We start from the raw sequence: 21,090 nt of genomic DNA, 5'->3' as shown, positions 1-21,090 counted from the left end.
CAAACTGCAAAAAATACCAAGAAAAAGAAAAAAATCTAGGAAGCAGCCAGAGAAAAACATACATAATTCATGTAACATAAATTTCACAATTTTGAAGTATAACATTCAGTACTTTTTAATATATTCAATGTGCACCTTCCCCATGATCTAATTCCAAAGGTTTCTATCACCCCAGCAAGAGGTTAACAATTACTTCCAATATCCCCTTCTACCCATCCTCTGAAAACTACTAATTTACTTTCTGTCTCTATGAATTTGCTTATTCTGGACATTTCATATAAATGGAATTATAATATTTTGCCTTTTGAGATTGAATTATTTCACTTAGCATTAATATTTTCAAGGTTCACCCATATTGTAGCATGTATTAGTACTTAATTCCTTTTTATGACTAAATAATATTCCACTGTGTAGATATACCACATTTTGTTTAGCCATTTGTCTGTTAATTGGCATTTGGGTTGTTTCCACACTTTGCTATTAAGAATGATGCTGCTATTAAATATTCATATACAAGTTTTTGTGTAATCATATGTTTTCATATCTTTTGGGTATATACCTAGGGGTGACATTAATGGATCATACAGAAACTCTATGTTTATGGTTCTGATTTTCATCATAATAAATACTGATGTTGAACATCTTTTTGTGTGCTTGTTATCCGTTTGTATGTCTTCTTTAAAGAACTGTCTATTCGAATCCTTTGCCCATTTTTAACTGAGATTTTGTCTTTTCATTGATATTCAACAATGTTTAGTTTTCAGTGTTCAATTCTTGAATTTCTTTGATTAAATGTATGTGTAAATATCTTTTTCTTTTTGATGCTATTGTAAACAGAATAGTTTTCTTTATTTTGTTTATAATTGTCCATTGCTGGTGTATAGAAATACAACTTTTTTTTTTTTTTTTTTTTTTTTTTTGTATATTGCCTTGTGTCTTACAACCTTGCTGAACTAGTTTATTAGCTTGAATTTTTTTTTTGAAGAATTACTTAGGGTGTTCTATATACACGATCATGTTATCTACAAATAGAGATAGTTTTATGTCTTCCATTTCTATCTGGATGCTTCTTATTTCTTTTTCTGGTCTATTCTGGCTAGACTCTCCAGGACAATGTTGAACAGGGGGATGAGAGGACATGCTTATTTCTGATCTTAAAGGCAAAGTTTTCAGTTTTTCACCATTAAGTATGATATTAGCTGTCAGGTGTTTTTGGTAGATGCCCTTTATCAGGTTGAGGAAATTCCCTATTATTCCTAGTTTGTTAGATATTTTCATCATGGAAGGGGGGTAGATTTTTGTCAAAACTTTTTCTGTGTCTATTGAGATGATTATGTGCTCTTCTTTATTCTATCAATATTTTGTTGATACTGACACTGATTTATTTTCATGTGCTAAACCATCTTTGGTCATGGTGGATAATCCTTTATATATGCTGTTGAACTTGTTTTGCTAGTATTCGGATGAGGATTTTTTGCACTTATATTCATAAAGGATATTGGTCTATAGTGTTCTTTTCTTTTGTTAACTTTTTATGGCTTTGGAATCAGGGTAATACTTTCATCATAGAATGAGTTAGGAAGTGTTCCCTCCTATTCTATTTTTGGAAGAGTTTGAGAGAGATTGATATTCATTCTTCTTTAGAATTCATCAGTGAAGCCATCTGGCCCTTGTCTTTGTTGAGTGTTTTTTTGTTTTGTTTTGTTTGTTTTTTGATTACTAACTCAATCTCTTTACTTGTTATAGGTCTATTCAGATTTTCTGTTTCTTGTAGAGTCAGTTTGGGTAATGTATGTCTTTCTAGGAATTTGTCCATTTCATCTTGGTGATCGAATTTGTTAGCATTGGTTAAAGTATTCCTTTATATTTCTGTAAAGTCAGTATAAGTGCTCTTTTCATTCCTTTTTTAGTAATGAGTCTTCTCTATTTTTTTTCTTGGTCAATCTAGCTAAAATGTTATCAGTTTTGTTTATCTTTTCAAAGAAACAGCTTTTGGTTTAGTTGGTTTTTCTCTAATGTTTTTGTTCTCTATTTGTTTATTTCCACTTGAATATTTATTATTCTTTCTGTTTCCTTTGGGTTTAGTTAACTCTTCTTTTTCTACTCTCTTAAGGTAGAAGGTTATATTATTGATTTTAAGATTGTTCCTTATTTTTAATATAGGCATTTAGAGATATAAATTTCCCTCCAAACACTGCTTTAGCTGAATTCTGTTAAGTTTTGGTATGTTGTGTTTTCGTTTTCACTCATCTCAAAATGTTTTCTAGTTTCCATTGTGATTTCTTCTTTGACCCATTGGTTATTTAGGAGTTGCCATTTAATTCCCACATACTTGTGAATTTTCCAAATTTCGTTCTGTTACTGAGTTCTAACTTGATTTGATTGTGGTAAGAGAACATGCTCTGTATGACTTCAATCTTTTAATATTTATTGACACATCTTTGTGTCTTAACACATAATTTATCCTGGAGAATGTTCTGTGTGCACTTGAGAAGAATGTGTATTCTCCTGTTGTTGAGTGGAGTTTATACATGTCTGTTTGGTCTGGTTTATTTATAATATTGCTCAAGTCATCTATTTCCTTAGTGATCTTCTATCTAGTTGTTTTATCCATTATTATTATTTAAAATATGTTTGATGATTGAAAGCAAAAATTACATAATTATTCACTGAGGCCAGTTGGCCAAAGATGAGGGGTGGCTCCTTAGGGTTTTAATGCCCTTCCTTTTCCAGAGTTGAGTTTTGCATAATAATTTCTATGTTGTCTCTAAGTATTAGAACTCTAATCTATGCATTTTCTCTCTGGATATGCACAAAGAAACCCAGACTCTGAGACTGCCCTGTCACCTCTCCCCTTCCACGTGCCCAGGAGGCCTTATCGGCCCACGTGCTTGTGGGAACACATTGTATCTGAGCTTACAGGTACCAGTAGAGAGGCTCTATTTTGTTTTAAAAAAAAATTTATATAATTGTCTGATGGGGGGTTTCAATATATCAATTATATAAACATTAAGGGAGGAGGATAAAGAGATCTATATGTTGTAAGCTCTCTACATTCCACTTGAAATGGTAAGGTATTGATTCTAACTAGTGTGGAAAATTAAATATATTTTAATCCCTACAGCAACCATTTACAAAAGCATAAAAAGATATATATTCAAAAACAATAGATTAAAATTGAATACTAAAAGTCATTCAAATAACCCCAAGAAAGGTAAGAAAAGGTAAACAAAGGAATAAAAAATGTAACAAGCAGAAAACAAATAAAATAGTACACATATATCCAAAAATATCAATAATTACATTAAATATAAATGTACTAAACATAAATGTTAAAAGACTTTGTGAGAATGGATTAAAAAAATAATACTTACTATATGCTGTCTAGAATAAACTTGCCTGAACCAAAATAATATATGTACATTAAAGGTAAAAAGGGTGGAAAAATCTATACCATACAAACACCAATCAAAAGAATGCTGGAGTATCTATACTAATATTAGGCAAAGGAAATTTCTAAGCAAAGAAAATTATTAGGGATAAAGAAGGACATTACATAGTGATAAAAAGTTCAATTCACCAAGAAGACATAACACTCTTAAATGTGTTTGCATCCAACATCAGAGTTTCAAAATACATGAAGCAAAAACTGACAGAACTGAAAGGGGAAATAGACAAACAGTTGGAGACTTCAATACTCCGTCTCTCAATAGAACTAGTAGATAGAAAATGAGAAGGACACAGACGAAACTGAAAAGCACCACCTACCAACTGTATCTAATTGACACATATAGAGCTCTCTACTCAACAACAGCAGAATACACAGCCTTTTCAAGTGCACAGGGAACATTCCCCAAGATAGACTCTCTGCTAGCTCATGAAACAAACCTTAACAAACTTAAAAGAGTTGAAATCATGCCAAGTATGTTCTCTGTCCATGAAGAGTAAACAATGAATCATTAAGAGAAATATAACAGGAAAATCACTAAACACCTGTAGACCTAACAACAGACTTCTAAATAATCTATGGATCAAAAAAGGAATCTTAAGAGAAATTAGAAATTATCAATATCCTTCATGAACATAGACACAATAATCCTCAAAAAATATTAGCAAATTGAATCAAGCAGTATATAAAAAGGTTAATACATCACAATCACATACGTGGTGTTTATACTGGGAATTCAAAGATGGCCTAATATTCTAAAAGCAATAAATGTAACCATATTAACAGCTTAAAGAAGAACAATGACATGATCATATCGATGCAGAAAAAGCATTTGACAGAATTTAGTATCCTTGATAAAAATTCTCAATAAACTAAGAATAGAAGGGAATTTCCTGAACTTGATTAAGGTATTTACAAAAAGCTACAGCTAACATTATATTTAATGATGAAAGTCTTTCTCCTAATATCAGAAAAAAGGCAACGATGTCCACAGTCTTAAGTCTCATTCAGTACTGTACCTGAAGCCCTAGATAGTGCAATAAGGAAAGAAAAAAGAAACAAAAGGCCTACAGATTAGAAAGGAAGAAACAAAACAGTCCCTATTTGCTGATAACAACATGATTGTCTATGTATAAGATTCCAAGGAACCTACCAAAAAAACTCCTAGAATAAGTGAGTTTAGCAGTTTCATAGGATACAAAGCTAACACGCGAAAAATCAATTGTATTTCTCTATACAAGTAATGAACAATTGGAAGATGAGATCTAAAACAATAACGCCATTAAACTAGCTCTTAAAAATAAAATAGGTATAAATCTAACAGAACATGTACAGGATGTATATATGCTTAAAACCATGAAATATTGATGAAATCAAAGAAGACCTAAATAAATGGAGGGACATATCATGCCCACGAATTGGAAGACTCAACCTAAAGTTTGTAATTCTCACCAAACTGGTCTATAGATTAAATCACATTTCCAATCAAGATCCCAGCAGCATTTTTTTTTTGCCAATATAATCAGATTATAAAATGAATATAAAAATGCAAAGAAACTAGAATATGTTAACAATTTTGACACAGCAAAATAAAGTTGGAGGAATCACACTACCCAGTATTAAGACTTATAAAACTATAGTAATCAGGACAGTGAGATATCTGCAAAGAGACAGATGCATAAATCGATGACACAAAATGGAGGGCCCAGAAATTGACCCAAACAAATAGGGTCATTTGAGTTTGAAAAGGGTGCAGAAGCAATTTAATGGAGAAAGGAAAATATTTTAAACAAATATTGCTGAAGCAGTTGGACATCCGTATGCATAAAAGCATCTTGACATAAACCTTCCACTTAATATAAAAATTCACTCAAATTGGATCATAGGTCTAAATGAATAGTCTGAAACAAATCTACAAGAAAGCGTAGAAGAAAGTCTTCATGGCCTGGATAGGCAAAGTGTTCTTGGACATGACCCCAAGAGCATGTATGATTCATAAATGAAAAAATAATTGATACGTTAAACTTAATCAAAATTTAAAAAGCTTGCTCTGCAGATTTCACTGTTTACAGAATGAAAAAAACTACACACTGGGAGAAAAATGCTTTCAAATCATATACCTGATAGAGGACATGTAATCAGAATACATAAAATACGCTCAGACAGAATTCAACAGTAAAACAAAACAAAACAAAATGATTTAAAAATAGGCAACTAAACTGTAAAACACTCAGGTCATCAAAAAGGGTATGTGAATGGAAAATATGCAAAGGAAAAGATGTTCAGCCTTTTAAGGGCTAAAATGAAACTATGAGGAGATCCATTATGCACCTTTTAGAATGACTTAAATACTGAGAATACACAAGTGATGGTGAGGATGCAGACCCCTCACGCACTGCTGATGGGAAAGCAAAAATGATACAGCCACTCTGGAAAACAGCTTCGCAGTTTCTTATAAAGTTACACATCTACCCTCAATGGGACTCAACAATCCCACTCCCGGGTCTTTGTTTTAGAACAAGGGTTAGCAAAGTTTTTCTTTAAGGTCAGATAGTAAATATTTTAGGTTTGCAGGCCGTAGAGCTCTGTCACAATTACTCAGCTCTGTCACTGCACTGCAAAAGCAAGTGGCCAGTCCAAAGGCCCTAGTTTCCCGACCCTTGCTCTAGAGAAATGAAAACTTGTGTTCATTGAAAAACATGTATATGAGTGTTTATAGCAGCTCTAGGAATTATAAACAACAAGTGATAACAACCCAAATGACTTGGAATTGGGAAATGGATAACAAACTGTGGTATGTCTGTACCATGGAATTTTCCTAAGCAATGAAAAAGACTGCTGATACATGCAACAACTTGGGTGAATTTTAGAGGTATTATGCTGAGTAAAAGAAGCCACTCTCAAAAGGTTAAATACAATTCAATTCTGTTTTCATAACATTCTTGAAAAGACAAAGCTGTAGTGTGGAGAACACACCAGTGGTAAGGGGTGAGTGGAGGGTATGACTATAAAGGGATAACATAAATGAGTTTTGGAGGATGATAAAATTGTTCTGATTCCTGATTGTTGTAGTGGACACACAAATCTATACATGTCAAAAGTCATAGAACAATATGCCCAAAAGGGGGGCAATTTCTCTGCATGATCATTTTATTTACCAAAAATACCAATGTAAGTTCTATTAGAAAAGTAATCAACACCATTTCCTTACTACCTAATCCATCCTTAACCATGGGCAGTCTGCACTTTTTTCAAAAGAGAACTTTTAGGAACCAAGTGTAAGAGTTTTTTTGTCATCATTCCTGATCTTTTTGTAGCATTTGATGTCACTGATTATTCTCTTTCTAAAGCTCTACACTTCAGCTTCTGGGGAGCTGTATTTTTTTCATTTTCCTTCACCACTTTGCTACAGGTATTATTCTGTTCTACTGCTAAAGGGATTTCCTGTTTTCTTTTTTTTAATGTCTGAACAACCAGCAGTGGAATTATATACAGCTGTGCTGTCCAATACATTAGTCACATGTGGCTGTTAAGCACTTGAAAAGAGATCAGTGTGAGTGGATTTTTAATTTAATTTTGATTTAAATTCAAATTTTAAAAAAAGATACTTGATTCAGTTATTGGAAGACTTTGACGGATGTCTGGAACAACTTGGGTATGTGAATCTATTTTTCCACTCCTAAATTTTATGGAATAGACATACAAATCAAGCATTTCTTATGAAACTTTAGTGTCTGATATGAGATGTCCTACAAGTGTAAAACGCACACCAGATTTTAAAGACCTAGTACAAGAATGTAAAATAGCTTACGAATAATGTGTTTATATTAATTATATGTTGAAATTATGTTTTGAATATATTAGGTTGAATAAAAGATTAAAATTAATTTCTCCTGTTCCTTTTTACTTTTTTAAACATGGGTCCTAGAACATTTTTAATTACATATTTAGGCCACATTATATTTCTATTGGATGCACTGATATAGGGGATTCCATTTCCCACAAATATATACAAACATACATGTATATCATACAGATGCATACACATATATTGTCTAATTTATGATTTGTGCAAACTTTCCCCATATGGTTTCAGGCAGAGTTGTGCTATCTTGTGATAGGTCCAAATCCTTCCTCAGTTGATGTGTGAAAAAGCTATTTCTGTACATCAAAGGCAGTTTAGGTTTAATGGACATCAAAAGCAGAATGTATAGAAGCTTCTAATTTCAGAGATGCAGTCAAAGCAAAAGTTTAAAATGAAAACAACTTAATTATGCCCCAGTACAAAGATTGTGTCAGTGATAATTTGCAGGTATTTGGTTCCTTTTGTTCCCGAGGTTCTTTATGAATATTTTTTAACCTCATCAATTCTATGTTCAAAAGCTGTGTGAGTATTGAAAAGTGCTCTATAGTAAGTAGTAGTTCAGGATTCCTACAGAATCATACAAATTGGGAATGCTGAGAAAATGATAGGATGAGTTGACAGTATGACTGAGTCTGAATAAGAAAGGAATTGTGATATATGAAAGTTTCTGTGTCTAGGCAAAGGATGGTGACAACTACAGGATAGAGATGCTTGGGGAGATGGAAAAACTCTTGATCAAACTCTTGAGTTTGATCAGCATCAATATTGGGTGCCCATTAGCTCAATGTTAATTCAGAAGTCAAGTCATCAGAGGATTAATCAGGTTAAAACTGCTGTTGAAAAGTGTCACAAGTCAGATTTTTATGGATTCATGTCTCATTCGAATTCATGCACAGCATCAGCATGAGTAATGGAGAAGTTAGAGTGGAATTCATCCTGCTGCTAAGGAGTTCCTTGCAGAGAACATTATAACTAGGTGTGTTATTAATTGGGAGACAGATAATTACACGTCAGAACAGGTTTGGATGGAACTGGTCTGCTGGGGAAAGATGCTGGCTAGAATGGACATCATCAAGAAGACTGCCTACTTTAAAAGGCCAGAAGAGCAGACATACTCCTATTTTAAAACTGAGGTTTTGAACTTCAATAAACCTTCTTACGGAAAGCTTTTTTAGTTCCTCAAGAAGTTTCCCTCTTTGGCCTATTTCTTGTCAGCATATTCAACTTAAACAGATTAGTAGTTCTCATTTTACTTGGTGTGTATGCCTGGGCAAGTTGCTTCCCTGCTCTCTCCTTTGGTTTCCGTATCTGTAACACTGAGGATAATAAGGAATAATAGTGCCTCTCACAAAGTTCTTGGGAGGATTAAATAAGTTAATACATGTGACACGCTAAGAGAAGGGCCTGGAACATAGTGCTTAGTTGTTAGCTATGGCTGTTATTACTAACACGTTTTCTGAGGCAAACTCACGCTTTCAACTACCCCCTGAGGTTAATGACTTCCAAATCTTGGACCAAGTACACCCTGGATCTTACCATTTCTTTTACCCATCAAGCCTCTCCAACAGGATATGTAACTGGTATCTCAAGTGAAATGAATCAACTACTTAGAATACCATTTTCCATCCCAAACAAGGTTCTGGTTTCTATATTACTTTTCTTAACACATCTTAGTCAGTCTGGAAAACTCCTGACAATCTTTTCCTTTTTCCTTATTTGCATCCAATATGATTGAAATAAAACAAAACAAAATGCTATTTTTCCTTCTTTATAAAAGTTAATACTTGCTCATTGTAGAAGCTTTGGAAAATATGTAAAAATCAATAAGGATAAAAATTACCTGGTGTCAAATCTCCAGTTAAAAATTTCAACATATTTCATGTTAGATATTCTCCCACACAAGCAGCACCCCACTGTGTTCACAAATATAATCTAAGCCCAAAAATATCTTCACTACTGAAAACACTGTTTTTTTAAACCATATTTTATTGTTCAATATAACATATATATGTAGAAGTGATAATTTTCCAAGTGCAATTTACCAAGTAGCTAGAGAACAGATTTCAAAAAAATATTGTAGGTTACAGTTCCACAGTTTCAGTTATTTCCTTATTGTCAGATATAACATATATACAAAAAGGTAATGTCTTTCAAAGTATAATTTAACAAGTAGATATATAGGAAATTTCCAAAGTTATGAGTTATAGTACCATAGTTTCCATTACTTCCTTACTGTGAAATATAACATATATACAAAAAGGTATAGCTTTCAAATTAAATTTAACAAGTAGCTATAGAACAAATTTCAAAGGATGCTATGTGTTACAGTTCCACCATTTCAATTCTTTCCTTCTATCTATTCTAGTACCCTAGCAACTAAGAAAAAGAAAATTATGTAAAGATTCAGTATTCATAATCCTTTGTTAAATTCCATCTTGTCTGTTGCTGCCCCTTCCTCTAGTTTAATCACTTTCCTGATCTTCAGGGATGTCTAGGCAGTGACCATCCTAACCTGTTCAGGTTGAAAAGGGGTGTCTACTTTATGAACAAAGGGGACACATCTAGTTGATGTTCTTGAAGAGGCTATTGCCTCTGGGTTTGGGGACTTAGCTGACACAGGAGCACTCTAAAGGATTTAAGTCTCTGAAAAATAAAGTTAGTGAGTGAAACTTTTATATGGAGTCCCAGATAGGGATCCAGGTATTCTTTAATGTTTTGGGGGCTACTGTTGACTTATATTGTGGTCATTTGGCATATCTAGATGAAGCTTTCATGGGAGTGACATCCAGGACAGCCTCTTGACTCTATTTGAACTCTCTTAGCCACTAAAACTTTATTTTGTTGCCTTTCTTTTCCCCTTTTTGGTCAAAAAGGCACTCTGAACCCCTCGATGCCAGGATCAGGCTCATTCCTGGAATCCATGTCCCACGTCTCCTGGAAGGCTCATTCATCTTGAGGGTCTTTCCCCCATTGGGGTGTCTGTGTCTGTAATAAATTTATTTACAGAGTTAGGCTTAGAAAGTCCACATTTGAGCAAAAAAGAGGTTCTCTGGAGGTGACTCCTAGACATAATTAAAAGTGGGCTTCGCCTCCCCTTTACAACCATAAGTTTCACCAGAGCAAGCCTCAATAGTGAGGGCTTGACTTAGAAAGTAGGGGTTCCTAAATTCACATAGCATATTGTGTCCATGATAATCCATCCATATCTCACATTATTGTCACTTAGCCGTACAATCCTCATCACTCTCCATTTTAAACAATTCTCATGACTCAAAACATCTCGTAGCTCCTGTCAGCCCTCAATTATTTGTCCCTAGTATTTGTCTAATACTAGTATGGTATTCCTATAAATTATAGTCCCTAGTATGCAATATGTAGATTTTTTCCCATATACCTTTCTGTCATCAACTCTCTGTGCCAGCGTCATACCTTAGAAGTATACCATGCAAGTACCTATTTATATTTGTGGTGCTCATCTGTGGGAAATATGCCTTTAAACAACCTCTTTCAATCCTATTTGCTTTCAGTAGAGCTCTTATACTTATAATCCTATTAAGAAACAATCATCATCCCTATCCATTACCATACCTTTGAATTCACCATCATTAACATATCTGAACTTATTAGATTATCATTCCCCCTCATCAGCTACTGTTTATCACTAGGTCCCCAATATTCCACATTATAAGACATGGATTTTACATTGTTCAGGTAGTTCATAGAAGTGGTAACATACAATATCTCTCCTGACTTATTTAACTCAGAATTATGTCTTCAAGTTTCATCCATGTTGCCCTATATTTCAGGACCTTGTTGCTTATTTCTGCTGCATAGTATTTCATTTTATATATAGTTTATCCACTGTCTGTTAAAGGACACTTGGATTGCTTCCATCTCTTGGCAATTGTGAATAATGCTGCCATGAACATTGATGTACAACTGTCTGCTCATGTCACTGCTTCCAAATCTTCTGGGTATATACCAAGAAGTGGAATTGCCAGATCATAGGGTAATTCAGTATCTAGTTTTCTAAGAAACTGCCAAACTCTCTTTCAGAGTGGCTATATCATTACACATTCCCACCAGCAATGAATAAGAGTTCCAATTTATCCATATCCTCTCCAGCATTCGTAGTTTCCTGTTTGTTTGATGGTAGCCATTCTTAGTGGTGTGAGATGATATCTCATTGTGGTCTTGATTTGCATCTCCCTAATAACTAGTGAAGATGAACATTTTTTCATGTGCTTTTTTTTAGCCATTTGTATTTCCTCTTCAGAGAAATGCTTTTTCCTATCTTTTGTTCATTTTATAATTGGGCTGTACTATTGTCGTGTTGTAGGATTTCTTTATCTGTGCAAGATATCAGTCTCTTATCAGATACATGGTTTCCAAATATTTTGTCCATTGACTTGGCTGCCTCTTCACCTTTTTGACAAATTCCTTTGAGGTACAGGAGCTTTTGATTTTGCGTTCCCATTTATCTATTTTTTTCTTTCATTGCTTGTGCTTTGGGTATAAAGTTTAAGAAGCAACTTTCTAATACTAGGTCTTGAAGATATTTCCCTACATTATTCTTCTGGGAGTTTTATTTTTCTCTCTCTTATATTGAGATCTTTGATCCACTTTGAGTTAATATTTGTATAGGGTGTGAGGTAGGGGTCCTTTTTCATTCTTTGGATATGGGTACCCAGTTCCCCCAGCCCCATTTGTTGAAGAGATTGTTCTGTCCTAGTTCAGTGGATTTGGGGGCTTTATCAAAAAATCAGTCAACTGTTTATCTGGGGGTCTATTTTCTAACTCTCAATTTCATTCCATTTATCAATATGTCTATCTTTATGCCAATACCATGCTGTTTTGACCACTGTAGCTTTATAGCAGGCTTCAAAGTCTGGAAGTGTAAGTGCTCCCACTTCATTCTTCTTTTTTAGGATGTTTTTCGTGATTCAAGTCCCTTTGCCCTTCCAAACAAAAATATAACTAGCTTTCCAAGTCAGCAAAGTAGGTTGTTCGAATTTGGATTGGAATTGTGTTGAAATAGTAGATCAGTTTGGATAAAATTGACATCTTAACAATATTTAGTCTTCCTATCCATGAGCATGGGATATTTTTCCACCTATTTAGGTCATTTTTTATTTCTTTTAGTAAAATTTTGTAATTTTCTGTGTAGACGTCTTTTACACCCTTGGTTAAGTTTATTCCTAGCTACTTGATTTTTTTTAGTTGCTATTGTGAATGGAATTTTTTTTATTGCTTCTTCAGTTAGGTCATTACTAGTGCATAAGAACATTACTGACTTACATGCATTCATTTTATATCCCACCACTCTGTTGAATTTATTAGCTCAAGTAGCTTTGTGGTCAAATTCTCAGGATTTTTCAAAGATAGGATCATATTATCTGCAAATAATGACAGTTTTACTTCTTCCTTTCCAATTTGGATACCTTTTATATCTTTATCTTGATGAATTGCTCCAGCTAAAACTTATAGCACAATGTTAAATAATAGAGGTAATAGTGGGCATTCTTGTCCCGATTTTAGGTGGAAGGATTTCAGCCTCTCACCATTGAGTTCTATGATGGTTGAGGGTTTTTAATGTGTCCTTTATCATAGTGAGGAAGTATCCTTCAATTCCCACCTTTTGAAGTGTTTTTATCAAAAAGGGATGTTGAATTTTGTTGAATGCTTTTTTAATGGCTATCGAGATGATCACTTGATTTTTCCCTTTTGGTTTGCTAATATGTTGAATTACATTAATTGATTTTCTTATGTTGAACCATCCTTGCATGCCAGGAATGAACCCCACTTCATTGTAGTGTATAATTCTTTCAATGTGCCTTTGGATTTGATTTGCAAGTATTTTGTTTGGGATTTTTGCATCTATATTCATTAGTGAGTTTGGCCTCTTGTTTCCCTTTTTTTGTAGTATCTATCTGGTTTTGGTATCAGAGTGATATTAGCTTTATAAAATGAGTTAGGTAGTGTTCCTTTTTCTTCAATTTTTTGAAAGAGTTTGAGGAAGAATAGTGTCAATTCTTTTTGGAAAGTTGGGTAAAATTCCCCTGTGAAGCCATCTGGTTCTGGGCTTTTATTTGTAGGTAGATTTTTGGTTTCTGATTGGATCTCTTGGCTTGTGATGGGTTTGTTGAAGTCTTCTACATCTTCTCAGGTCAGTCTAGGTTGTTCATGTGTTTCCAGGAAATTCTCTACTTCCTCTAAAATTGTCTAGCTTGTTGGCATACAGTTGTTCAAAGTATCCTCTTTTGATTTTTTTTTAAATTTCTTCTGGCTCTGTAATAATTATCCCCTTCTCATTTCTGATTCTGTGTTTTTGGGTCTTCTCTCTTTTTTACTCTGTCATTCTAGCTAAGGGTCTATCAACCTTGTTGATCTGCTCAAAGAACCAACTTTTGGTTTTATTTATTCTATTTTTTTTTGTTCTCCAGCTTATTTAATCTTCGTTATCTTTTTGTCTGCTTGTTTCAGGATCAGTTTGCTGATCATTCTCTAGCCTCTTCAGTTGTACAGTTAGGTCTTTAGTTTTAGCTTTTTCTTGTTCTTTTTTTTTTTTTAGAGCTATAAATTTCCTTCTCAGCATTGCCTTTAGTGCATCCCAAGGTTTGATATGTTTTGTTCTCACTTTCGTTCTTCTCTAGATATTTACCAGTTTCTCTTGCAGTTTCTTCTTTGACCCACTGGTTGTTTAGGAATGTGTTGTTTAACCTCCATATATTTGTGAAAGAGCTGGTTCTTTCGTGGTTGTTGATTTCTAGTTACCATTGTGGTCACAGAATGTGTTTTGAATAATTTCAGTCTTTTAAAATTTATTCAGACTTGTTTTGTGCCCTAGCATATGATCTATCCCGGAAAACGTCCCATGGGCACAGAGAAGAATGTTTATCCTGGTACTTTGGGATTTAATGATTTATATATGTCTGTTAATTCTAATTCATTTATCATATTGTTTGGGTTCTGAATTTCCTTAATGGTTCTCTGTCTAGTTGTTCTATCTATAGGAGAGAGTGGTGTATTGAAGTCTATTATTGTAGACATGTCTGTTGCTCCCTTCAGTTTAGCCAATGTTTGTCTCATTTGGGTGCATAGACATTTATAATTGTTATTTCTTCTTGGTAAATTATCCCTTTTATTAATATATATAGTATCCTTCTTTGTCTCTTACGACATCTTTTCATTTAAAGTCTATTTTGTCTGATATTAGTATAACTACCCTAGCTTTCTTTGGATTGCAGTTTGCATAGAATATTTTTTTCCATCCTTTTACTTTCAGTCTCTTTGTGTTGTAGGGTCTAAGATGAGTCTCTTGTAAACAGCATATCAATGGGTCATATTTTTTAATCCATTCTACCAGTCTGTATCTTTTAATTGAAGAATTTAATTGTTCACATTCCAAGTCATTACTGTGAAGGGAGTTCTTGAACCAGCCATCTTATCCTTTGATTTTTAGTTGTTAGATCTATTTTTTCCCCTCTTTTTTTCCTTTAGGTTACCCTTATTAATAACTCTTCAGTTCCGTGTTCTTCTCCAGACGTCTCTCTCCTTTCTTTTCTTCTCAGCTGGTAGAGCTCCCTTTAGCATTTCTTGCAGGGCAGGTCTCTTGTTAACAAATTCTCTCAGTGTCTGTGAAAATTTTAAATGCTCCCTCAATCTTGAAGGCGTGCTTTGCTAGATAAAGAATTCTTGGCTGGCAATTTTTCTCTTCCAGAATCTTAAATATGTCATACCACTGCCTTCCCATCTCCGTGGTACCCACTGAATAGTCAGTACTTAATTTTATGTTGTTTCCTTTGTATGTGGTGAATCACTTCTCTCTTGCTGCTTTCAGAAGTTTCTCCTCTTCAGCATTTGACAATCAGTATATGTCTTGGAGTAGGTTTATTTGGATTTATTCTTTTTGTAATTCATTGGGCACCTTTAATTTGCATATTTATGTCATTTAGAAGGGTCGGGAAGTTTTCCCCAACAATTTCTTCAAATACTCTTCCTAGCCCTTTTTTCTTCACCTTCTGGAACACCAATGATTCTTATCTTTGTGTGCTTCGTGTTGTCCATCATTTCCCCGAGATCCGTTTTAAATTTTTTGAGTTTTTTCACCATTTGTTCTTCTGTGGTTTCATTTCCCATCACCCAATCTTTGAGGTCGCCAATTAGTTCCTCTGCACCTTCAAATCTAGGGTATTGTGTCTCAAGAATATTTTAGATTTGATCAGTACAATCTTTTATTACCATAAGATCTGCTTTTTTTTTTTTTTTAATTTACTCTTGCAAATTCTTCTTTATGCTCTTCCAGGGTTTTCTGCATGTCCTTTATATCTTGAGCCATAATATTGATACTTGTGTGTACTTCTTTGATTAATTGCTCCAACTTTTGTGTCTCTTTTGGCTTTTTGTTTGGCTTGTCTATATCTTCTATATCCTTCAAGTGCTGTGTAATTTTCTGCTGGCTTTGGGGCATTTTCTTGTCTTGACATGGTTATTTTTGAAAGTGCAGAATTAATTATTAATATATAATTTCGTTTGCTGTAGTGCAGTTTCCCAATCCTACCAGCAGGTGGCACTGTGGAGTCACAGCCAGCTGGAGTGCAGTTTCCAGAATCTACCAGCAGGTGGCACTCTCACATAGGTCTTCCCTGAACTTCTCCTGTGTGGTGGGCGGAGTCCAAATCAGTTGGGGAACCAATCAATGCCTTGGATCTCCGTGTACACTGGGGACTGCCTGTCCTCCCTCGGAAATGAGGGCCCTGAGCAGATAGGCAGGGAGTCTGATCAGGGGCACCTCACAGATGGAGCATGGGCCCTGCCAGCAGGTTTGCTGCCTGCCTTGAACTGAGGAGTCTCTGGAGTGTGGGAGAAGTTCCTGATCACTGGTATGGTGCCTCTCCCTTCCCTACTTCTCCCTGTTGAACCTCCATCGGGTACTTCCATGGCGGGGAGAGAGAAAACGCTGCCCACTGGTTCCCTCAGGGGAGCTCCCCGCTGTCTGACTGTGGAGGATCACCCTCCAGCAAAGTCAAGGTAAGTGCACAGGAGTGGAGAGCTGCTGCTCAGTCCCTTGCCCAGCTGAGATTTTGCTGCAGCTGGCCTGGGGCGGGGGTGGCGGGGTGGGGCGGTCCAGTCGGGGGAATAAATTCACTGGGTCCCTCCAGCAGCCATCTCTCCTCTGTTTTGTTTGTCGATGTCCACTCCATGTAGTATGGGGGACCCTCTATGGGCAGTCACACCCCAAAACCCTGGTCCCTGATGTCGTCTGCCCCCTTTCTAGTTACCTTCACAGAGGGGATGCCGGTTCTGCCTTACCTACTCCACCATCTTCCCAGAAGTCTGAAAATGCTGGTTTTAAACTAAGATTTCAAAATTCAAAGTCCAAAAGTAAACATTGTTGAAGATTTGGAATATACGGATGATTTAATATCTTGAAATTATTACTGTTAACCTATTTATGTATCCTGTTCTGCTACTGAAATATATATAGATTTGGGGGACTATACTTTTTTTTATTTATTATGGAATATAACCTATACATAAAGGGTGATAACTTTCAAAGTAGGATTTAACAAGTAGTTAGGAGGCAAATTTCAAAGAACGTTATGGATTACAGTTCCACAGTTTCAGTTATTTCCTTATTGTGAAATATAACGTATCTATAGAGAGGTGATAACTTTCAACATACAATTCAACCAGTAGATATAGAGCTAATTTTAAAGAATGTTATGGGTTACAGTTCTGGGACTTTACATTTTATACAAAATTGAAATTGCCTAAAACAAAGTATTTGAGGCCTACCTTTCAATTACGCACTTTAAAAATTTCTCATATATTCTTTTAAAAAGCAAGCTTTTAACAATTGTGTGCTTCGGCTTCACAGGTGTCCAACTAAAAGGTTGCTCCAATTGACAAAATCACCAAAATGCCGTGAGTATGCTTCCCTTTCACACAAATGTGTAATTATAATTAAGAAGAAACGAACAAAACTTAAACAAAAAAAACCCAACCCTTTGGTAAAACGTTATCTCATTGATCTAATTAATATTCCTTGGATCATTTGTGGTATTGAATATTTTTTCCCATTCCTCATCCTCGGGAAGCCCTGACCGACAAAAGTGAAATCTGAAATTGGTTTCGGAAAGGCGGTGAGCAAAGAACGAGGGGAATTCGCGGAGCTGGAATAGTCCGGAAAAGTCGCTGAGACAACCCCCGGTCGGTGCCACCAGCCCCGTGGGCGGGGCCGGCGAGGCAGCTCGCCCCAACGCGCCAACGTCCTCGGCGTGGCGCACAGTGCTGATGCAACACGCACGTACGTCGCGCCGCTCCTCAGTCGGCGACGGCGCTGCGTCACAGGCTTTTAGGCGCTTTGCTCCGGGAATCGACTGGTCGCTGTGGGCCACGGCCTCGGCCTCCAGCGTGCCGGGAGCTAGGACGTCGGCGCGATGAGGCGCAGCAAGGCCGACGTGGAGCGGTATATCGCCTCGGTGCAGGGCTCCACTCCGTCGCCCCGAGAGGTGAGCGGGCACTGGAGAGAGAGAGAGGTAGCCTCTGGCCCTGGTCCAGGTGGGGCCCTACAGCCCTCCGCTGGCTTCGGCCTAATGGTTTTCGGTAGGCCGCTGCCGCTTAAGCTCGTTCCGTTGAGGCGCTAGCCGGCTCGCGCGGTCCCGTGAGTTGCGTGGCGCTCGCAAGCGTGCGGGGCGGGGGAGGCGCGTGTGGGAGGGGCGCAGGGCTCGGGGATTGCGCGCGCGGGGCCCAGCGGCAGGCGAGCGGCAGTTGGCATAGGAGCTTCCTCTTCCTCCTGGCCGGCCCGGCCGACGTATCTCGCGGGCCCTCCTAGGCCCGACTTTCCTCGGCCGCTCTCGCCCCGCGTTTAGCCCGCGCGGCCTGAGCTCCTGCTGCGGCGAAGGCGGCACCTTGCATGCTTGGAATTGGAACCCAACTCGTACTGACGCACCTCCAGGATGGGCTTGTACTGCTGAGATAGGTGATCTTCGTAGTCATTTAACGGATCGGAGCAGGGACAGCCACATTTGCAACTGCGTGACACAGTACAAATGACACTGGACGTTCCCTTGGTTTGAGGCGTCCGTCACTGTGCTTATAAGAGTCCTGGCCTCTCCCCGCCAACCCTTTGGAAGCGTCTTTTATTTGCTCCTCTCCGCCACACACATGCCTTTTTTTTTTTTTTTAATTAATAGAATCCGGCGAAGTCTTAATTTCTAACAGAATGTTGCCACTATAGCTTAAAAATGTTAACTCGTTTCCTCAACATGCTTTTAGAATATTTTCCTTCTTTTGAAATAATGTGCTAGATATATTTTGTATTCAGCAGTACTTTGGTGGTAGTGAGAGTGGATGTGGAGAGTAAGGAAAAAGGTATTAGGTGTGAGCATGCACATGATGTGGAGTCAGTTTGCTGAGATTTGGGACAAGTTAAACTGTTTTCTTTTAATAAAATGGAGTTGCAACATTGATAGGAGTAGATAGGATGATCCATGTTAACATTTAAGTTAATTCTTGGCACATAGAAGGGCTACATAAATATTAGCTGTGATTTATTTTTATTGTTGAAAAATAAAATTGATGTTAAAAGGATATTCGCTCAAGGTCTGCTCTGGGCAAGGACCTATGAGAATAAAGATCTGTGAAGAAATTAGAAAAAAAACCTGACAAATGATTGTGATTGTAATAGCTATATAATAGTATCTTTTACCATATCCCAGACATTTTTCTTGTTTAGTGCTCCCAACAGCCCTGCAGATTATCAGACCTGGAGATACTTGTTGGAGGTCTCATAGATGTCTCTGCAGGATTTTGACAATAGGCCTGTGTTCTAGTTTGCTAATGCTGCCGGAATGTAAAACACCAGAAATGGATTGGCTTTTATAAAAGGGTAAAGGTTTATTTGGTTACACAGTTACAGTCTTAAGGCCATAAAGTGTCCAAGGTAACACATCAGCAATTGGGTACCTTCACTGGAGGATGGCCAGTGGTGTCCGGAAAACCTCTGTTAGCTGGGAAGGCACATGTGTGGCGTCTGCTCTGGAGTTCTGGTTTCAAAATGGCTTTCTTCGAGGATATTCCTGTTTAGGCTTCGGCTTCTCTCCAGAATGTCACTCTCAGTTGTTCTTGGGGCGTTTGTCCTCTGTTAGCTTCTCCGGAGCATAAGTCTGCTTTCAAAGACCATCTCCAAAATGTCTCTATAAACTGCAGTTCCTCTCTCAGCTCCTGTGCATTCTTCATAGTGTCCGTCTTGGCTGTAGCAAGCTTGCTCTTTCTGTCTGAATTTACATAGTACTCTAGTAAACTAATCTAGGCCCACGCTGAATGGGCGGGGCCACGCTTCCATGGAAATTATCTAATCAGAGTTATCACCTACAGTTGGGTGGCTCACATCTCCATGGAAAGAATCAAAGAATTATAGTCTAATCAACACTAATACATTTGCCTACTCAAGATTGCATCAAAGATAATGGCGTTTTTGGGGGACATAATATATCCAAACTGGCAAAGCCTGGTTTAGTTTAATTTCTTTTAGGAACAGTGGATTAGATTGTAGCCTGTTCCTCAGGAGGGGAGAAATGAGTACCTCTACAGATTTTTATTTCAAACTGCTTGCAATAATCATAAATGGAAGTGTGGTACCAGAGTCTAGAAGAATCTTTTTAACAGTTTCTGTACTCCCTGAACTTGATAAGACTAAAAAGCAAATTTAGAGCTTTCATCAAGTTCTCAGTGGGGACCCTGGCTCCCAAAAGAACGACTGGTCTAGACCAAAGTTAGAATGATAAAGGGAATGTTCTTTCTACTACCTAACTTTTCCATCAATACAGTGAAGGTGGAGCACAGTTTTAAGGATTGGTTCTGGTGGTCACTTATCTCTTACTCTTGAAGAGTATCTTTTTTTTTTCCTTTTCTTTTAAACTTTTATTTTTAAATACTTTCAAACTTACAGGACAGTTAACAAAAATAATACAAACTCCATAAAGAGAACTCTAGTATATCCCTACTCCCCAGATACCCTTATCCACCAATTTTAAATTTTGCCACATTTGCACATTCACAATATTGCAGTGCCCTTATCACATTACATTACTATAACTTTTCCATCTCCCCAAACGTTAGCCCTTAACCCATTGTGCGTTAATTCCCATTCCCTCTGCCTTCCACCCCGGCAGCCTGTATTCCAATTTCTGGTTCTATGAGTTTGCATATTCGCTGATATTTTCTTTGTAGTTACCATAGAGCTTAAATTTAACATTCTAAATCTACAACAATTCTTTTTTCTTTGAAATCAATTTAACTTCAGTAGTGTACACTGTTACCTACCCCTCAGTCCACCCACCTTTTTGTAGTTCTTGTCACAGATTACCTGTTTATATATTATGAGCACAAAACAACTGATTTCTCATTATATTTGATGCATTTGCCTTTTAGATCCTGTAGGAAGTAAAAAGTGGAGTTACAAACAGTACTGGTATTTATATTTACCCATGTCATTAGCCTTATCAGAGGTCTTTATATCTTCATGCGGGCTTCATTGTATTGTCCTTTCCTTTCTACCTGCAGAACTTGAGCATTTCTTGTAGGACTGGGTCTAGTGGAGATAAACTCCCTCAGGTTTTATCTGGGAATTTCTCAATCTCGCCTTCATTTTTGAAAGACAGTTTCGCTGAATTTAAAATTCTTGGGTGGCGATTTTTTGCTTTCAGAGGTTTATGTATATCTTTCCATTGCCTTCTTGCTTCTGGTTTCCAATGAGAAACTGGCACTTAAT

At 36.7% G+C, this 21,090-nt stretch overlaps 1 protein-coding gene across 5 annotated transcripts in view; it reads left to right on the top strand.

The window, feature by feature from the left end:
- Positions 1-17,669: 17,669 nt before the first annotated feature.
- Positions 17,670-21,090, top strand: part of RANBP2 (RAN binding protein 2) — a 69,083-nt gene continuing 65,662 nt past the window's right edge. For all 5 annotated transcript variants that reach the window (XM_037807141.1, XM_037807142.1, XM_037807140.1 and 2 more), the window contains exon 1: positions 17,670-17,827. In XM_037807141.1, coding sequence (XP_037663069.1) covers positions 17,756-17,827 — 72 coding nt within the window. In that variant the 5' untranslated portion in view covers positions 17,670-17,755. The remainder of the gene's footprint in view (positions 17,828-21,090) is intronic.

The sequence above is a fragment of the Choloepus didactylus genome, chromosome 17 (genome assembly GCF_015220235.1).
Source record: "Choloepus didactylus isolate mChoDid1 chromosome 17, mChoDid1.pri, whole genome shotgun sequence".
Classification (NCBI taxonomy): Eukaryota; Metazoa; Chordata; class Mammalia; order Pilosa; family Megalonychidae; genus Choloepus; species Choloepus didactylus.
This window is presented reverse-complemented; position numbering and strand designations above follow the sequence as displayed.